The 14,805-nt window shown below is 60.5% G+C and overlaps 2 protein-coding genes across 3 annotated transcripts in view; one reads left to right on the top strand and one right to left on the bottom strand.

Moving 5' to 3' along the window:
* Window positions 1-875: 875 nt before the first annotated feature.
* DBNDD1 (dysbindin domain containing 1) lies at window positions 876-8,771 on the bottom strand. Its single transcript, XM_004473436.4, has 4 exons — window positions 8,689-8,771; window positions 3,400-3,546; window positions 3,064-3,204; window positions 876-1,856 (listed from the first exon to the last, which is right to left on the bottom strand). Exons 1-4 carry the CDS (start codon window positions 8,717-8,719, stop codon window positions 1,699-1,701), a joined length of 477 nt encoding a protein of 158 aa, XP_004473493.3. The 5' UTR covers window positions 8,720-8,771; the 3' UTR covers window positions 876-1,698.
* Window positions 8,772-9,110: 339 nt separating this feature from the next.
* GAS8 (growth arrest specific 8) overlaps window positions 9,111-14,805 on the top strand; it is a 46,062-nt gene continuing 40,367 nt past the window's right edge. The window contains exon 1 of one of the 2 annotated variants that reach the window (XM_071209023.1): window positions 9,111-9,259. The gene's annotated coding sequence lies outside the window, so the exon portion shown is untranslated. Of the gene's footprint in view, window positions 9,316-14,805 lie in introns of both variants that reach the window. The other variant, XM_071209024.1, reaches the window with a different exon arrangement.

Below are 14,805 nucleotides of genomic sequence, written 5' to 3'. Positions count from 1 at the left end.
TCGGGGCAGAATACTGGGAGGGGCTGCTGTCTGCCGCCGGGTCTACTGCCTAGAGCAGGGCCACTCCGCTGCTCCGCCTCCGTCATGTGACCCCCAACAGACCAAGCCCCTCAGAGCGCTTGCCCTCTGGGGTGAGGCCTCGTTGAACTGGCCCCCCTGCTGCCGCCTTCTCCACATCGACCCATCCACCTGACGCTGACTGTGCTCAGCTGCACCTGACTGGCCAGGCCCTCTCTGCCCAGCTGCACAAGTGCAGGGACCCCCCCACCCGGCGACCTCAGCCCCCCGCTGCAGGGACACCTGCTGGACCCTGGCTCCACCCCCAGGTTAGGGCGTGCCCTGTCCCGGGCCTACAGGTGAGGCGGGCCATCCCCCCTCCCAGCAGAGCTGGAGCCCCTGCCCGGCTGAGGTGGTCCACATGGGCCGCCCTCCTCGGGGCTCCCTGCACCTCCCGGGAAGCTCGCACAGCACGGCTGAGCCACCCGCTGACCAGGTCAGCTGAGACCCTCTGGGGTCCCGGCACGTCTTGGGGCCACGGCGCGTGTCAGGAAGGCAGGGCAGGGACCCCCTGGGCCTCCGCTGCGTGGCGGGCACAGCCCCCTCTCCTAATAATTCACTGTGTGCGTGGGCACGAGAAACCAGTCACCTTTGGAGGTGCCCACCCCATGCCCCACCCTCTGCTTGCTCTGCGCTGGGCAGCCCCCACCTGCTGCTCGAGAAAGGAGGGACCCAGGTGGCAGGGCCTGGGGTGGGTCTATGGGCAGACCTCACCTGTGAAGGAGCTGGGGAGAGGGCGGCCCTGCTGGCCCCCGGTAGGTCCAGTGTGCTTGGGGCGTCCCTCCCAGACGCATTTAAACGGGGGCAGGCAGACTGGCTTGGGAACAGGGAAAAGACAAACTTTTATTTCAAAACCTTTCTTTGTCTTGCTTTCAAACTTGTGCCCCTTTGCACATAAAAAGCAGTGTCAGGAGCAACCAAGCTGGGACCCCCTGAGTTGGGGGAAGGCTCTGTGCCCAGGCCCCCTCACCTCCCAGAGCTGCTGAGCCCAGACCAGGCTGCGGCCAAGGACACCTGCTGTGCCTGCACACCTGTGTGCGCCCGGCTGTGACGGGCTGAGGCGGGCGCGCAGCCAGCGACCTGGAGAGCAGAGGCGTGTGGGGCTCCGTCCCAGGCCCCGGGGGAGGGCGAACCCCCAGCCCCTGCCCCCAAGCAGTCGGGGGGCAGGGCCGAGTTCCAGGCAGTGGCGGCGATTTTTGGTGCTCTGAGCTAAGAGGAGAGGGTCCCAGGGAGGGGAGCTGGCGGTGCCACCGGGGCTGCACAAGGGTGAGGGATCCACTCAAGGCGAATTTCCCAGGCCGAGCCCCCAGGCCAGCCAGGGTGGCTGTGAGCGGCGCCCTCTGTGCTCCGAGATCAGCTCCGTCACGGTTCAGGGAGACGCCGAGATACTTCCGTGCTGATGGTTCGCCGTGTGCAGATGGGGTTCACTGGCTTGGGCCCCCCGTGCCGAGCCCACACGGAATCACAGACAGGCTCCAGTCCTGCAGCAGAACTTTCCAGAAGGCTGGCCAAACCAACAGCCACGTCTTTCCAGGTCCTGACCAGGGCTGCGCAGGCCAGGGGCCGCAATCCAGGGAAGGTGGCAGGCGCCGGCTGTCTGAACTGCGTGCGCTGAGGGCGGGGCCCAGTGGACAGAGGCGCCTACTCCTCCTTGGGCCTCTCTGCGTCGGGGAAAGTGTCCACGAGCACAGCCTGCTGCTCAGGGTCGGCCGGAGGCAGCTTGTCCCGGCCCTGCGCGGCCCTCGCCCGTGTCCAGGACGGGGAGCGCAGGCAGCCGGCGGGGGGCAGTGGGTGCAGACCTGGGGGTGGGAGCGAGGCAGCTGCTGGCGAGGGCGTGGGCTGGGCGCACCCGGCTGGCGGGCAGCCTGTGTGCCTTGAAGCGTGTGAGCACGGGAGTGTGGGTTGTGCCTACACGAGCGTGTGATCACGCGTGAGTGGGAGTGGCGTGTGAGCACGGGTGGGGAGCGTGTCCACGAGCACATGCAAGTGAGCATGTACAGGCACGCGAGTGAGCGTGTGAGCCCACGTGTGCATGAGCACATGAGGGCATGTGTGTGTGCGCATCACGCACAGCTTCCTGGTGACCCGCATGGACCTGAGCGCACCAAGGAGGCCACCGGCCGCCTCGGCCACACGCGGTCCCTGGAGCTCACAAAATCCTGGCGTGTCCCCGCCCCAAGGGCTGTGGCCCCGGCGTCTGGGGCGGCCTGGCGGGGGGCAGGGGTCTTGGCACATGCTGTCAGGTCTCCGAGAGCTGGGGGACTGGGCACGAGGGTGAGACACGTGGCCGTGGGGGAGACGTGGCCATGGCGTGCCCGGCCTCCCTCCCTGAGGTCCAGGGGCCGAGGCGGCCACTTGGCGCCTCCCCAGGAGCGGGGCTGGGGCCCTCACCTGGTGTCCCTCCCGCTGAGCACGTGGGTTTCCAGGGTCTCCCTGGGTGCACTCGGGTCCACGTGAGCAGCAGTCACTGGGGGGCCGTGCAGGAAGCGCACGCAGGGCCCTGCCCACCCCTCCCACCAGGCGCAGGCTGCTGGTTGCCTGCGGGGCCTGGGACGAGGCCGTACCCAGCGGCGCCAGCTTGCCGCAGTCAGGGCCGTGCCCCCTCCCGCTCAGGTGGGCAAGAACCAACCAGCCCTGAGGTCCCGGTAGCTGGGGCGGAGACCCCGGCCACCTGGCGGCTCTGAGGCCTTCAGGGTCCCGGGCAGTAGGCAGTGCACCCTCAGGAACAGGAGGGGAAACCAAGTCAGGCAGTGGCCTTGACGGGGGCTGAGTTGACAGAAAGGGGCAAGTCTAGCCAGGGCTGCACCCTAGCTTGGCGCTGCCCAGCTCGTGATGGAAACTCACTCAGCAAATGGGACTTGTGGCCTTTCGCTGCCTGTTAGAAAAGCGCAGTTAAGGAAGGGCGAGAGGGCGCCGTGGTGACAAACACTTCTGAAAACACACATTGGAGATGAGACAGTTTCAACAGCAGGGGTTTGCGGGGGCACCCAGCACCCCCGCCCTCACCTGTCGGGGACTCGCCGGCCAGGTTCTCGTCATCTGAGTCGGCGAAGACCTCCGCCAGCTCCTGGTCGGACATGTCGGTCAGCTCGGTGAGGTCCAGCAGGTCGAAGTGGACCTCCAGGGAGGACACGCTGCTCAGAGGCTCTGGAGGGGGCAGGGCCAGGGGCCTGGTCAGCCCACAGCCCTGCCCACGAGGCTGGGGGACCCGAGGCCCCTCCGAGGCCAGACAGGCCTCTGCTCAGAGTGCAGCGTGCGCAGAACGAAACGGCTCCACGGACCTCCCCAGGCCCCCGGGCGCCAGGGGCCATGCTGAGCGTGCCGGGCGGGGGTCCTACTTACGCCGCCTCTCCGTGACCTGCAGGAGCCCTGAGGCGGGTATCGGGATGCCCGGTCCCTCCTCAGTCCCTGGCGTGTGGCAGCCGTCGCCTGGCCCGTGGGCTGGGACCCCCAGGGGGGCCCGTGGCCCCTCCGCTGCCTCGGTGAGCTCTGGAACCAAAGACAGACGTCACTGCGAGGAGGCCCCCCAGCTCACCCCGATGCCCACCAGCTCCCGCGGGGGAGGCGGACGTGGCCTCACGCCGGCCCTGTCCAGGTGCTGCCCGCTGGCCACCGGCTCCTGCCCTTGGCCTCCCACGGCTCCCCCGCCCCATACCCGGCAGCCTGATGTCCTGTGAAAACCTTTCTGGCTTTTGAACTCCAACTAACAATACTTTCTCATTGTCAAAATCACCAAAGGAGAGGAAGAGCTGGCCTCGTCCTGCTGCGCCCACGCTGCCCTGCTGTCCTGCGCCCGCAGCCCCCCAGGTCCTGCATCCTTCATCACGGCCACCTCCCCACTGCACCCCGTCCCATGTGACCCTGCTGCCTGCGGGGATGCCCCCACAGCCCCCTCCCCTCAGCTGGCTCGCGGGAGGGGCCGCGCGGGCTCTCAGTGAAGGGCAGAGCGACCAGACGTGCTGAGGCCAGACCCCGAGGCCACCGGCCTTCCTTGTCTCGACTACGGGGACCCTCTGGCCCCATCCGAGGCCAGGAAGAGCCTGCTCTGGGGCGACCCCTCCCGAGTGCCCCGTGAATGGGGTATTTTTAGCAGCCCTGGCCCCAGCAGCTGTAGCCCTGAGCTGAGGGGGCGCCTCAGCTGGGCGTCCGGGCGACAGCTGCCTGCGAGGAGCCCACCGGTCCTGCCCCAGACAGCCCGGCCGGCGGCCAGACACAGCTGCCGGGAGCCGAGCCCTTGTACCCTTCCCCGCTGAGCCGAGGAAGACGGTGGGCCCGTGTCCCGGGGCAGGGCCACGCCAAGCTGTCCCCAGAGGCAGAGTCGGGGGGCTGTTGGGGCTATTGGGGCTGTCGGGGCTGCCCACGGACGCAGCTGCAGCCTGCCCAGGTGACCAGAGTGCTGTGTGGTCCCTGGGGGGTGCCAGGTGGAAGGGGGCGGGGGGATTGGTGATGCCCGCAGAGGTAGAGTTACACCCCTGCGTGTCCCGGATGCTCCTCCGCTGAAGGTCACCTCTGCGTGCAGAGGACACGAGCAGGCGCCGCACTGTCGGGTGGGGACGCCATCGGTGCCACAGCCCTGTGGTTTCAGCTGAGCTGTTCGAGGGTCAGAGTGTGGACAGGGCAGGGAGCGTCACCACATGCGAGCCTGTCCTGCCTGCAAGTGGGGTCTGTGCTGCCTCGTCCGTTGCAGCCCCGCGGCCCCAAGGGGGTTGGGGGGCGGGCGGCAGGGGATGGCCTGGTGCGCCACACGTCCTCCTCCGCGGGCTCCGTCCCGTTGTCCTAGCAGAGCAGGCCGCACTCTGCCACCTCCCTGGGGCTCCAGGCCAGGCCGTAGTGAGAGGCCCTGGGGCAGCCTTCGCCTGCCTTCCCGATTCGGGGACACCCACCCCCTTCCACCTCCTCCAAACCCACGGACTCCCGGACAAAGGCAGCTCTGCAGGGCCTCCTGTGGGAACCGGGTTGACCGCGATATTTCACTGTGCTCATGTCTTTCTAGCACTTTCTCCACATGTATTTATAAACCGACGCCATCCTCACAGCTGCAAGGCAGGGCCTTGGACACTGAGGAAAGTGCCCAGGCCCCCAGCCTGCCTGGGCCGGGGTCCCCCCACCCCATCTGCAGTCACATCCCAGGCTGGTCCAGGGCCCAGTGGACGGACGAGAGTGTCCATGAGGAAGCTGGCAAAGGTTCCTTGGACCCTGTCCGAGGTGGGGTTTCTGCTTATGATACCATCTCATTCAGATAAGAAGGTCTCATCAGTCATCCATCCGTCCTTCCTCCATCATCCATCCTCCCATCCTCCCATCCATCCACCCTCCCATCCATCCATCTACCCTCCCATCCTCCCATCCACCCTCCCATCACCCATCCTCCCATCTACCCTTCCACCCACCCATCCATCCATCCACCCTGTCATCACCCATCCATCCATCCATCCATCCATCCATCCACCCTCCCATCACCCATCCACCCATCCATCCATCCATCCATCCACCCTCCCATCACCCATCCACCCATCCATCAATCCACTCTCTCATCCTCCCATCCATCCTCCCATCCACCCATCCATCCACCCTCCCATCACCCATCCACCCATCCATCCACCCTCTCATCTCCCATCCTCCCATCCATCCATCCAGGCTTCCTGGGTGCCACCTCTGTGCTGGGGACAGAGACCTGAACAAAATAGATGAAGATCTCACCCACTGAGAGGCAAGGCAGTGCCAGGATTTGGGGCATGGTCTCCCATTTTGGGGGTTCAGGGAGTACTGAGGAGACAACAGAGAGGGGGTCTGGAGGAGGGGGAGAAGTCTGGAAAGGGGCAGCAAGTGCAAAGACCCTGGGAGAGCAAGTCCCTGAGAAGCAGCCGGGCAGAGAGGTGGCCATGCAGGGCGCAGCAGGGTCACACGTCTAAAGACCAGGCTTCTGCTCCAAGAGGGGGGAAACTGCTGAGCGCCCTTGAGCCTGGGGGCCGGGCTCTGGCTGTATGTGTACAGGAAGCAGCCAGGACTCAGACGCTGCCCCCGCCTCCCTCTACCCACGTGGGCTCCCTCCCCTTGACATGTGTTCCCCTGGAGGACCTCAGCTGAAGCAGAAAGCTCCGTCCGTCCTGCTTTGGGGAGTGGTGGTGCTGGGAACACTGACAGGCCCCATTTCAGATGCTGCGGCCAGAGGGGCACAGCCCCTGCAGGCACCGTGGCACTGTGGTGCGGCAGCGAAGTGCGTCTCGCCACTTTTAACATCCTGGGAACAGCAATGGCACCGTCGAGTTGGTGACATTTGCTAGCTGGAAGTTGGATGCTGCCATGCCTCTAGTTTTGACTCCTTCACGTCTCTGTGAAGCCATATCCCTCTGGCAGTGCCAACACCCTGCCCGTGCCCAGCCGGAGAGGGAGAGGAGACAGCAGACGCAACGTTTGTCATCAAGGACACATCTTTTGGCTGGAAAAATGAGATGGAAACAGGATATGGAGCGAGAGCCCCGGGAGCAGCCAGGCTGGACTGGCCTGTGACTCCTGAGTCTCGAGGGAGCGCGAGATGGTAGGGCCACTGCCAGGCACGTGCCAGCCGCATTCGTCAGAGCAGATGGGTAGGTCAACCCCGTTTCCATCAGCTGGGGTGACCCAAGCCTGCTGTCCAGCAGAAGGCTCCAATCAAGGGGGGGAAGCCTGTACCCCGGTGGGGGAGGCTGGAGTTGGGGTGCCTGCCCAGGAGGAGCGCCCACAGAGCCGCCCTCCCACCTGCCGTTCCCTGGGTGGCTGCAATGGGAGTGCGCAGCCCTGACCTATTTCCCAGCACGTTTGTGCCGAGGCCTTGGGGTGAATCACATGTCCTCGGCTGTGCCCCAACACTCTCCCTGGTTGAACAAATGAATGAATGGAGTGAATGGATGAATATCATGTGGGAAGAGGGAGATGGCCATGAGGCGGGGCCCCGTTGCCCTATTTCCCCAGTACCCGTGTCCTGGATTCAGTTCCTGCCCAACCCCCCAGACACACAGCCTTTCCGGGGTGCTGGGCGAGGCCTTGTCCAGTCGGTCAGCCGCCCACGCCCGGGTTTGAGCCTTCTGCTTGCCCCACAGGTGTCCAGGTGGACAGATGTCCAGGCGAGGGTAGCACCCCGGCTTCCTAAAGGCACCAGGTAGGGCTTCTAGGGGAGCGCCTGCTCCTCCGATGCACAGGTCCTCCACCCTCTCCGCTAATCCTTCTCGGTGGTCTCGCCTCCCCCATCAGACCAGAAGCTCCCTGAGCACCAGAATGCGGGCCCAGACGCCCACCAGACACGGACAACCGGACTAAGATAGTACTCGGGATGGTTTGATACTAAGATTATTGATAACTCTTTCAGGTATGAAAAGACTGTGGCTACGCTTTACCAAGTCCGTATCTTTTAGAGATTTCTGAAATAACGCTCTGGACTTGGAGGGGAGTTGGTGGCGGCTGGCTGGTCGGGCTGCACACGGTGACAAGGCGCAGTCCTCAGGAAGTCCCGGGGTGGGGGGCTCCTCCAACAGCTGTGGACGTGGAGGCTCAGCCCAGGCTCTCCCACCCACCGGCAGCGAGGCCGCTAAGCACCCCTCGCCGTGCTCTCCAATCCCCTTCCCCACAAAGCTGTGCAGGGTCTTGGGACTGTTAGTTGCCAGAAAGGGCCTGGACCCCCTCCCCCTAATGCAAAAGAAAAGAAAGCCTATTATCCCCTGGGCGTGTCTGGTAGTGCTTGGGGTGCCTCCAGCCCACCCCTCCGCCTGCCTGGACCCCCTGCAGACAGAGTGGGGCAGGCCAGCTGGGAACCACCTCCCAGGGCCCTTTGGGCTCCAGAGGAGGCCGCGGGCAGGCGGCGACAAGCTGCCCCTCACTGGCCGGGGTGGGGTTCCGGGGCGGGGTTCCGGGGTGAGCTTGGCTGTTTGTCACCCGAGTTCGACGGGGTCAGCCGGATGCAGACCCTTCCTGAGAGCAATTCCAGGGCGAAGCTCTGGTTCCCGAGTTCCCCCCTCACCAGCCCCCACCCTGCCTGGGGCCGCACGGATCCTGAGGGGCTGTGGGACCCCACAGTTCCCCGAGGCGCGGCCCGTGCACTCCTGCCCTCTCCCAAGTGCGTGCGCCCCGAGGCCTCGCCCCGGCCCCGCAGGCCGCGTCCGGGCGTTCACCCGGCTTTCCGTGGGACCCCCGATGGCAGCCCAGGAGCACTCGCAGGACTCCCCGCCCTCCCCAGCGGACCCCACCTCCGCCCGGTGAACAAAGCGGACGCGCCTGCGGCGTCGCGCCCACGCCTCGCGGTGCGGGACCCCAAATCCGGCCGTTGCCCCTCCCCCGCCCACCAGCGCCCTCCCCAGGCCCCGCTGGGCGCCGGGGTGTCAGGATGAAACTCTGGGCCGCCCACCAAGAAGCGGGTCAGGCTCGGCAGCGAGCGCGGAGGCCAGGGGCGGGGACCGGATCTGGGCGCCCCCAGCCCCAGCGCTGCAGGGCTGGCCGGTCCCGGCAGGCGCCCCCAGCTCGGACGCCCCGGTGCGCTGGGCGGAGCCCCCCCCCCCACCAGCGCCCCACTCCCCGGGCGGCGCCGCGCGCCAGGCTGGGGGCCACTGCGACCCGCTGCGGAGCTGGCGGCTGGGGGCCCCGGGTCCCGGGCGCGCTCACCTCCGGGTCCGGCGCCTTCCGGGGGCTCCATGCGGCCGGCGGGGCCGAGGAGGGTCGCGGGCGGCGGCGGCGTCACCCCGGCCCGGGCGCCCCTGCGGCGGCGGCGACTCGAGCTCCGGCCGGCTCCCGGCGCAGCGCATCGGGGCGCAGCCGGGGGGCCGCGGCGGCGGGGAGGAGCCCGCGGGGCGGGGCGCGGCGGCTCCGGGCATCCCCCCTCCCGCGCCGAGACAGGTGCGGCCCCGCCCCGCCCCGCGCACGCCCCCTGCTGCCCGGCCCGCGCGCCCCTCCCCCGCGCGCCGCCCCCTCCCCCCGCGCGCCGCCACCCCACCCGCGCGCCGCCCCCTCCCTCCGAGCGCCGCCCCCCCACCCGCGGCCGACGCCCCCGGCCCCGGCCCCGCCGCCTGCGGCCTCTGCGCACCCAATGGGCTCCGGGGACGTCCACCCACAGGCATCGCGGGCAGCCAACCGGGTCCGCTCTGGGCGCGCCAAAGAAGGAGCCGAGACCCTCGGGCGGGGGCTCGTGGGGGCAGAAAGAAGCCGAGCCGGGACCCGCGGACGCCCGGGATTGCAGGTTGTGCTGAGCGCGGTGGGGTGTGCGCCCCAAGAGCGTCGGGCGCGGAGGCTGGGGTGAGGCGGGGGCCGGGGCTGGGCGGGGGGCGCCCGGGGAAGGGCGGGACGCTGTCCGCTGTCCCCCGCACTGCGAGGCCCGGGCTCAGCCCCGGGATGCCGAGGGGACTTCAGGCTCGAGGCTTCAGGCTCCTGCCGGGCCCGGAGGAACCTGCTGACCTGGTTTCCAGGAGGAGCCGCCGCGCGAGGGTCCGCTGAAGGGGCGCGCCCAGCGCTGCGCAGCCGGAGGCTCCAGGGTGGACCCGGCTCTGCCTTTGATGAGAAGGAGACAAAAGCCTCGCGGAGGAGGAGTCTCTTCCCAGCTGGGGGTGGGCGCGCTGCGTGGGGGCGGGAGGCAAGGAGGCAAGGCTGCTGTGGGGGCCGCTCCAAGGCCAGAGGCTGCCCGGCCTCCCCGCGAGGCCTGGCGCTGGGTCCCAGGGAGGAGAGGAACCAGGCTACATCCCGGGACCCCACAACCCGGCAGAGACAGAGTGGGGGGAGGCAGGGCAGGGGGCTGGGGCTGGGGCTGCCTGGGAACCGGCCAGCGCTCCCCACGGGCGCCTCTCCAGCAGCCCCTCCTCGGGCAGGAGGGCAGGTGCAGCCCATCAACTCCCACTGCTAGGACTTTATGAAGGAAATAAAAGGGCCGTATAGTGGTGAAGACACTTAGTGTGACATTGTTTCTAGAAAGAGCCTAAATGCCCAGCACCGGGGCACTTGGTAAACAGCTGCCCTTCCTGTCAGGGACATGATCCCCGGAAGAGAAAGGCAGAAATCAGAGCAAATTACACAACGGTTTGTCAAGCGTGACCCCCTTTTCCAAGGAAAGACGGCACAAAGACAAAAATGTCCTGGAAGTCCCCGGCACCTAGTCGGGCCTGCTGGCTCCTCGCCTTAGCTCTGTGAGCAGAGACCACCCCACAATTTGAGGTGGAACTCGGGGGTCTCTGAAGGACCGACCACACGTGGGCGCTCAGACAGTTTCCCAGGGACAGGGTGTGTCCTTTGCCCGACCCGGGGCCAGGCCCCGTACCCCACACCCTGCCGGACTGTCAAGGAGGACCACCTGCAGGCGGCAGCTTCTCCAGGCACGCCTGTTGCCCTCAGCCGGGCACCCACACCTGGTAGCCGAGGTCTGCAGACCAGACCAGACCTGCCCATGGCCCCCCTGGGTCCTAGAGAGGAGGGTGGGGGAGGGCAGGCTCAGAAACCCCAGCACACAGTGGGCAGAGAACAGGAGCAGCCCTGGGCCCCAGCAGGGAGGAGCACCCAGCGGCCGGCGCAGCCCCGCCGTAGAGGCCCGAGAACGAGGCAGTGCTCCTGTTTGCCTAGCAAGTGCTGGTGGAGCCTGGGAGGGCACTGGCCTCTGTTTTCCCCCTTGATCCGCCGTTACAGGAGAGGAAAACAGGCCCAGGCTCAGTGTCGGGCTTTCGTCCACTTCTGTGAACCCTTTGGGGACTGGCACAGCCTGGTTCATCCGGTGCCGCCCTCCATCCCCCAGTGTGTCCACGGAGGCACTCGGTGCAGCTGGCCAAAGGGGCAGAAAGGGGTAGCCTGGAGACAGGGCAGCAGCCAGAGGCGACGTTGGCCAATCAAGACCCCAGCCTAGGGGCAGGTGCAGACCCTTTGTGCTGCTCGCTCTCCCTCTCGGGGGTGCGGTGATCCCTGCCGACATCAGCGGGATGGATTCGGCAAGAAGGGCAGGCTTCCAGAATGTTCCACCAGTGTATCAGTCAGCCAAAGGGGTGCTGATGCAAAGTACCGAACTCTTTTGGCTTTTACAAAGGGCGTTTATTTGGGGTAAAAGCTTATAGTTAGTCACAAGGTCCTAAAGCGCCCAACTCAAGGTACCATAAGAGGTACTTTCCCACTAAAGATGGTTGCCGGTCTCCGCGAGGGTTCGTCCGTCCTTCTCCCTCTTAAGGCTCCATGGTTCCACCTTTTCCCGATCTCAGCTGTAGGTGGCATAAAGCTCGTCTCTCTTCCCAAGGCTTGTTTCTTTCCAGGCTCATCTGCTCAGTTCTCTTACAAGGTCAGCTGTAGACCCTCAGGCGAATGGCTCAGCTCTTCTCGGGGCCCTCGGGTCAAAGTCCTCTCCTCGGCCCTGGTGTGTCTTCTTCTGTGTGTCTCCTTGAGTGCCTGTCCACCAGGCAGGTGACGAGTCAACCCTGAGTTACTCCCTACTGGTTGAATTAAAGTCTTAATCTTAACATAATTTAATCAAAAACATCTCAGCTGAATCTGATACAACTAAAGAACAAAGCAGTTTACAAACATAATCTCTCTTTTTTGGAGTTCATAAATAATCTCAAACTGCTACACCAGCGTCCCAGCTCTGGCAGGAACCTTGAGGTGGGTGCCCTGGACCCAAAGATGGGTGAGATGGAAGCCAGGGGGCAGTGGGTGCAGGTGGGTCTTCACCTGCCCCCGTCTTGTGTTTGGGGAAACATCTTCCCACAGAGAACTTCCCTCCCCATACGGGTTAGATAAGACTCGCTGTTTACTCTCTTCACAACACCCACAAGAGTCGGGCAGGATTCCTTGTTTACCTGCCTAAAACCCAGCTGTGGGGGGAACAGATGTAAGAAAATGTCACTGTGCTATGGGACAACAGAGCTTATAGTGATGAGAGGCAAAATGTCAAAAAATTTTTTAAAAAATTTCTTTTTTATTATTCCCAATTTTTATTAAAAATTTTTTATGTTTTCTTATTTTTAAAACTCTCATTATTTCATTTTCCTATTAGTTGTATCTGACTATTTTATTGGCTTCACTTTTTGAATACGTTGTGGATCACAGAAGGGTTCCACCTCTGGCAGGGGAGGATCACTGGTGTGGGTGTCAGTGACGGGGCTATGGGAGGAGGCTCACCTGGGCGCACATATGAGGCATATAAATGTTCAGATGTTCAGGGAACGTTTTTACAGTGGATGGAGATTCACACAATAATGGAAGGAATATCGTAATCCCATCCTGGGGAGCTCTGCCACATTCTCTAGTGGAGCACCAAGAATCCCCCAAGTCCAGGGGCAGTGACTAGTGAGGAGGGTGGTCCATCGACAGGCCCTTGATACTGACGACTGTGCTTATGAACCTTTGCTCTTGAAATTGAAACTTAGTGCTTTACATCCTGGTAAGTTTATTCCTAAATATTTGATTCTCTTAGTTGCTGTCGTACATGAAATTTTTTTCCTGTCTCCTCAGATCACACATTACGATTGTACAGAAATGCCACTGATTTTTGCGCATGGACTGAAATTGTTTATTAGCTCTAGCAGCTTTACTGTAAAATTTCAGGACTTTCTAGATATAGAATCATATCATTTGTGAGTAATGAAAGTTTTCCTTCTTCCTTTCTGATTTGGATGGCTTTTATTTTTCTTGCCTGATTGCTCTAGCTAGAACCTCGTGACAGTGGATGTCCTTGTCCTGTCCCTGATCTCAACAGGAAAGCGTTCAGTCTTTCACCACTGAGCACAATGTTCGATGTGGATTTTTCATATATGGCCTTTATCATGTTGAGAAAGTTTCCTTCAATTTCTATTTTTTGTAGTATTTTTATCAAGAAAGGATGCTGTATTTTGTCAAATGCCTTTTTGCATCAATTGATAGGACCTAGGATTTTTTAATCTTTAGATTATTAAAGTGGTGTATTACACTGATTTTCTTGTGTTGAACCCCCCTTGCTTGCCTGATATTTTAAAGCCCATGATGAATAATTCTTTTAATGTGTTGTTGGGATTCAATTAGCAGTATTTTGTTGAGGATTTTTGCATCCATATTCATTGAAGAAATTTGTAATTTTTTTTTTTTATATCTTTATCTGGTTTAGGTATTAGGGTGATATTGGCTTCATAGAATAAGTTTAGTAGCATTCCTTCATGGTCAATTTTTTGGAAGAGCTTGAGTAAGATTGGTATTAAACCTTCTTTGAATGCTTGGTAGAACTTACCTTTGAAATCATCTGGTCCTGGGCTTTTAATTTTGTGGGGCTGTTTGATGACTGCTTCAGTCTCTTTACTTGTGATTGGTTTGTAGAGGTCTTCTATTTCTTTTAGCATCAGCGTGGGTTATTCATACATTCCTAAGAATTTTTCCATTTTGTCTACGTTGTCTAGTTGCATACAGTTGTTCATAGTATCTTTTTATGATCTCTTTTATTTCTGTGGGGTCAGTAGTAATACCCCATTTTCATTTTTTATATCATTTTTTTGCATCTCCTTTTCTTTGTCAGTCTAGCTAAGGGTTTGTCGATTTTGTTAATCTTGAAGAACCAACTTTTGGTTTTGTTAATTCTATTGTTTTTTATTCTTAATTTCTTTTATTTCTGCTCCAATTGTTGCTATTTCATTCCTTCTACTTGCTTTGGGATTAGTTTGCTGATTTTTTTCTAGTTCCTCCAGATGTGTAGTTAGGTCATTGATTTCAGCTCTTCTTTTTTTAATGTAAGCATTGAGGTCTATAAATTTCTCTCTCAGCACTGCCTTCACCTCATCCCATAGGTTCTGATATATTGTGTTCTCACTGTTATTAGTCTTGAGATATTTGTTTATTTCTCTCAAAATTTCTTCTTTGACCCACTGATTATTTAAGTGTGTTGTTTAATGTCCATATATTTGTGAATTTCCCCTTTTTCTGCCTCTTGTTGATTTCCCATCTGACTGCTTTTAAAGCTGTGTTTTCTTGATTAGTTGCTCACCAAATTACTATATTGTTAAAAGAAATTTTAGAGGAAGCAGATGTGGCTCAAGTGATTCCCAGGGCCTCCTGGTGAAGGCAAGCTGGCCCGAGCAGAGAGCTGGTGCAGCAAGATGATGCAACAAGAGACACAGGGAGGAAAAACATAATGAGAGAGACAACAAAGTGGGGAGTAGAGGTGACTCAAGAAATTAGGTACCTCCTTCCCACATTAGAGGTCCTGGGTTCGGCTCCTGGTGCCTCCTAAAGAAACAAGGAAGACAAACTACAGTAGTGTGATATGGTTATGAATTCCACAATTAGATATTGGATTATGTTTGTACTCTGGTCTGTACCTGGGTGTGATTAAGTTATGATTAGGACTTTGATTGGGCCATGTCATTAGGACATTAGGACATCACAGATAAAAGGCATGGCAGAGGACAGAGTTGAGGGTTTCTGATGTTGGAGTTTTGATGTTGGAGTTTGATGCTGAAGCCTTAAGCTGGAGCCCCAGGAAGTCAGCACACAGAAGAAAGAAAAGCCAGTCCCGGGAAGAGAGGACCTGAGCCAGGAGAACAGCACAGAGGAATAGAGACAGCTCTTTAGACACGGCAGAAACCCCAGAGCCATTCACCTGATTGTCTACAGCTGACCTTGTGGAGAAAATAGAGGAGCTGAGCCCAGAGGAACCCAGGAAGCCTGAGCCTCCCAGATGTCGGCAGCCATCTTGCTCCAACACGTGGAAATAGACTTTGGTGAGGGAAGTAACTTATGCTTTATGGCCTGGTATCTGTAAGTTCCTACCCCAAATAAATACCCTTTATAAAAACA

This window comes from Dasypus novemcinctus, chromosome 18 (assembly GCF_030445035.2).
Source record: "Dasypus novemcinctus isolate mDasNov1 chromosome 18, mDasNov1.1.hap2, whole genome shotgun sequence".
Taxonomy (NCBI): domain Eukaryota; kingdom Metazoa; phylum Chordata; class Mammalia; order Cingulata; family Dasypodidae; genus Dasypus; species Dasypus novemcinctus.
The sequence above is the reverse complement of the archived record's forward strand: the minus strand, read 5'-3'. Positions and strand labels throughout refer to the sequence as shown.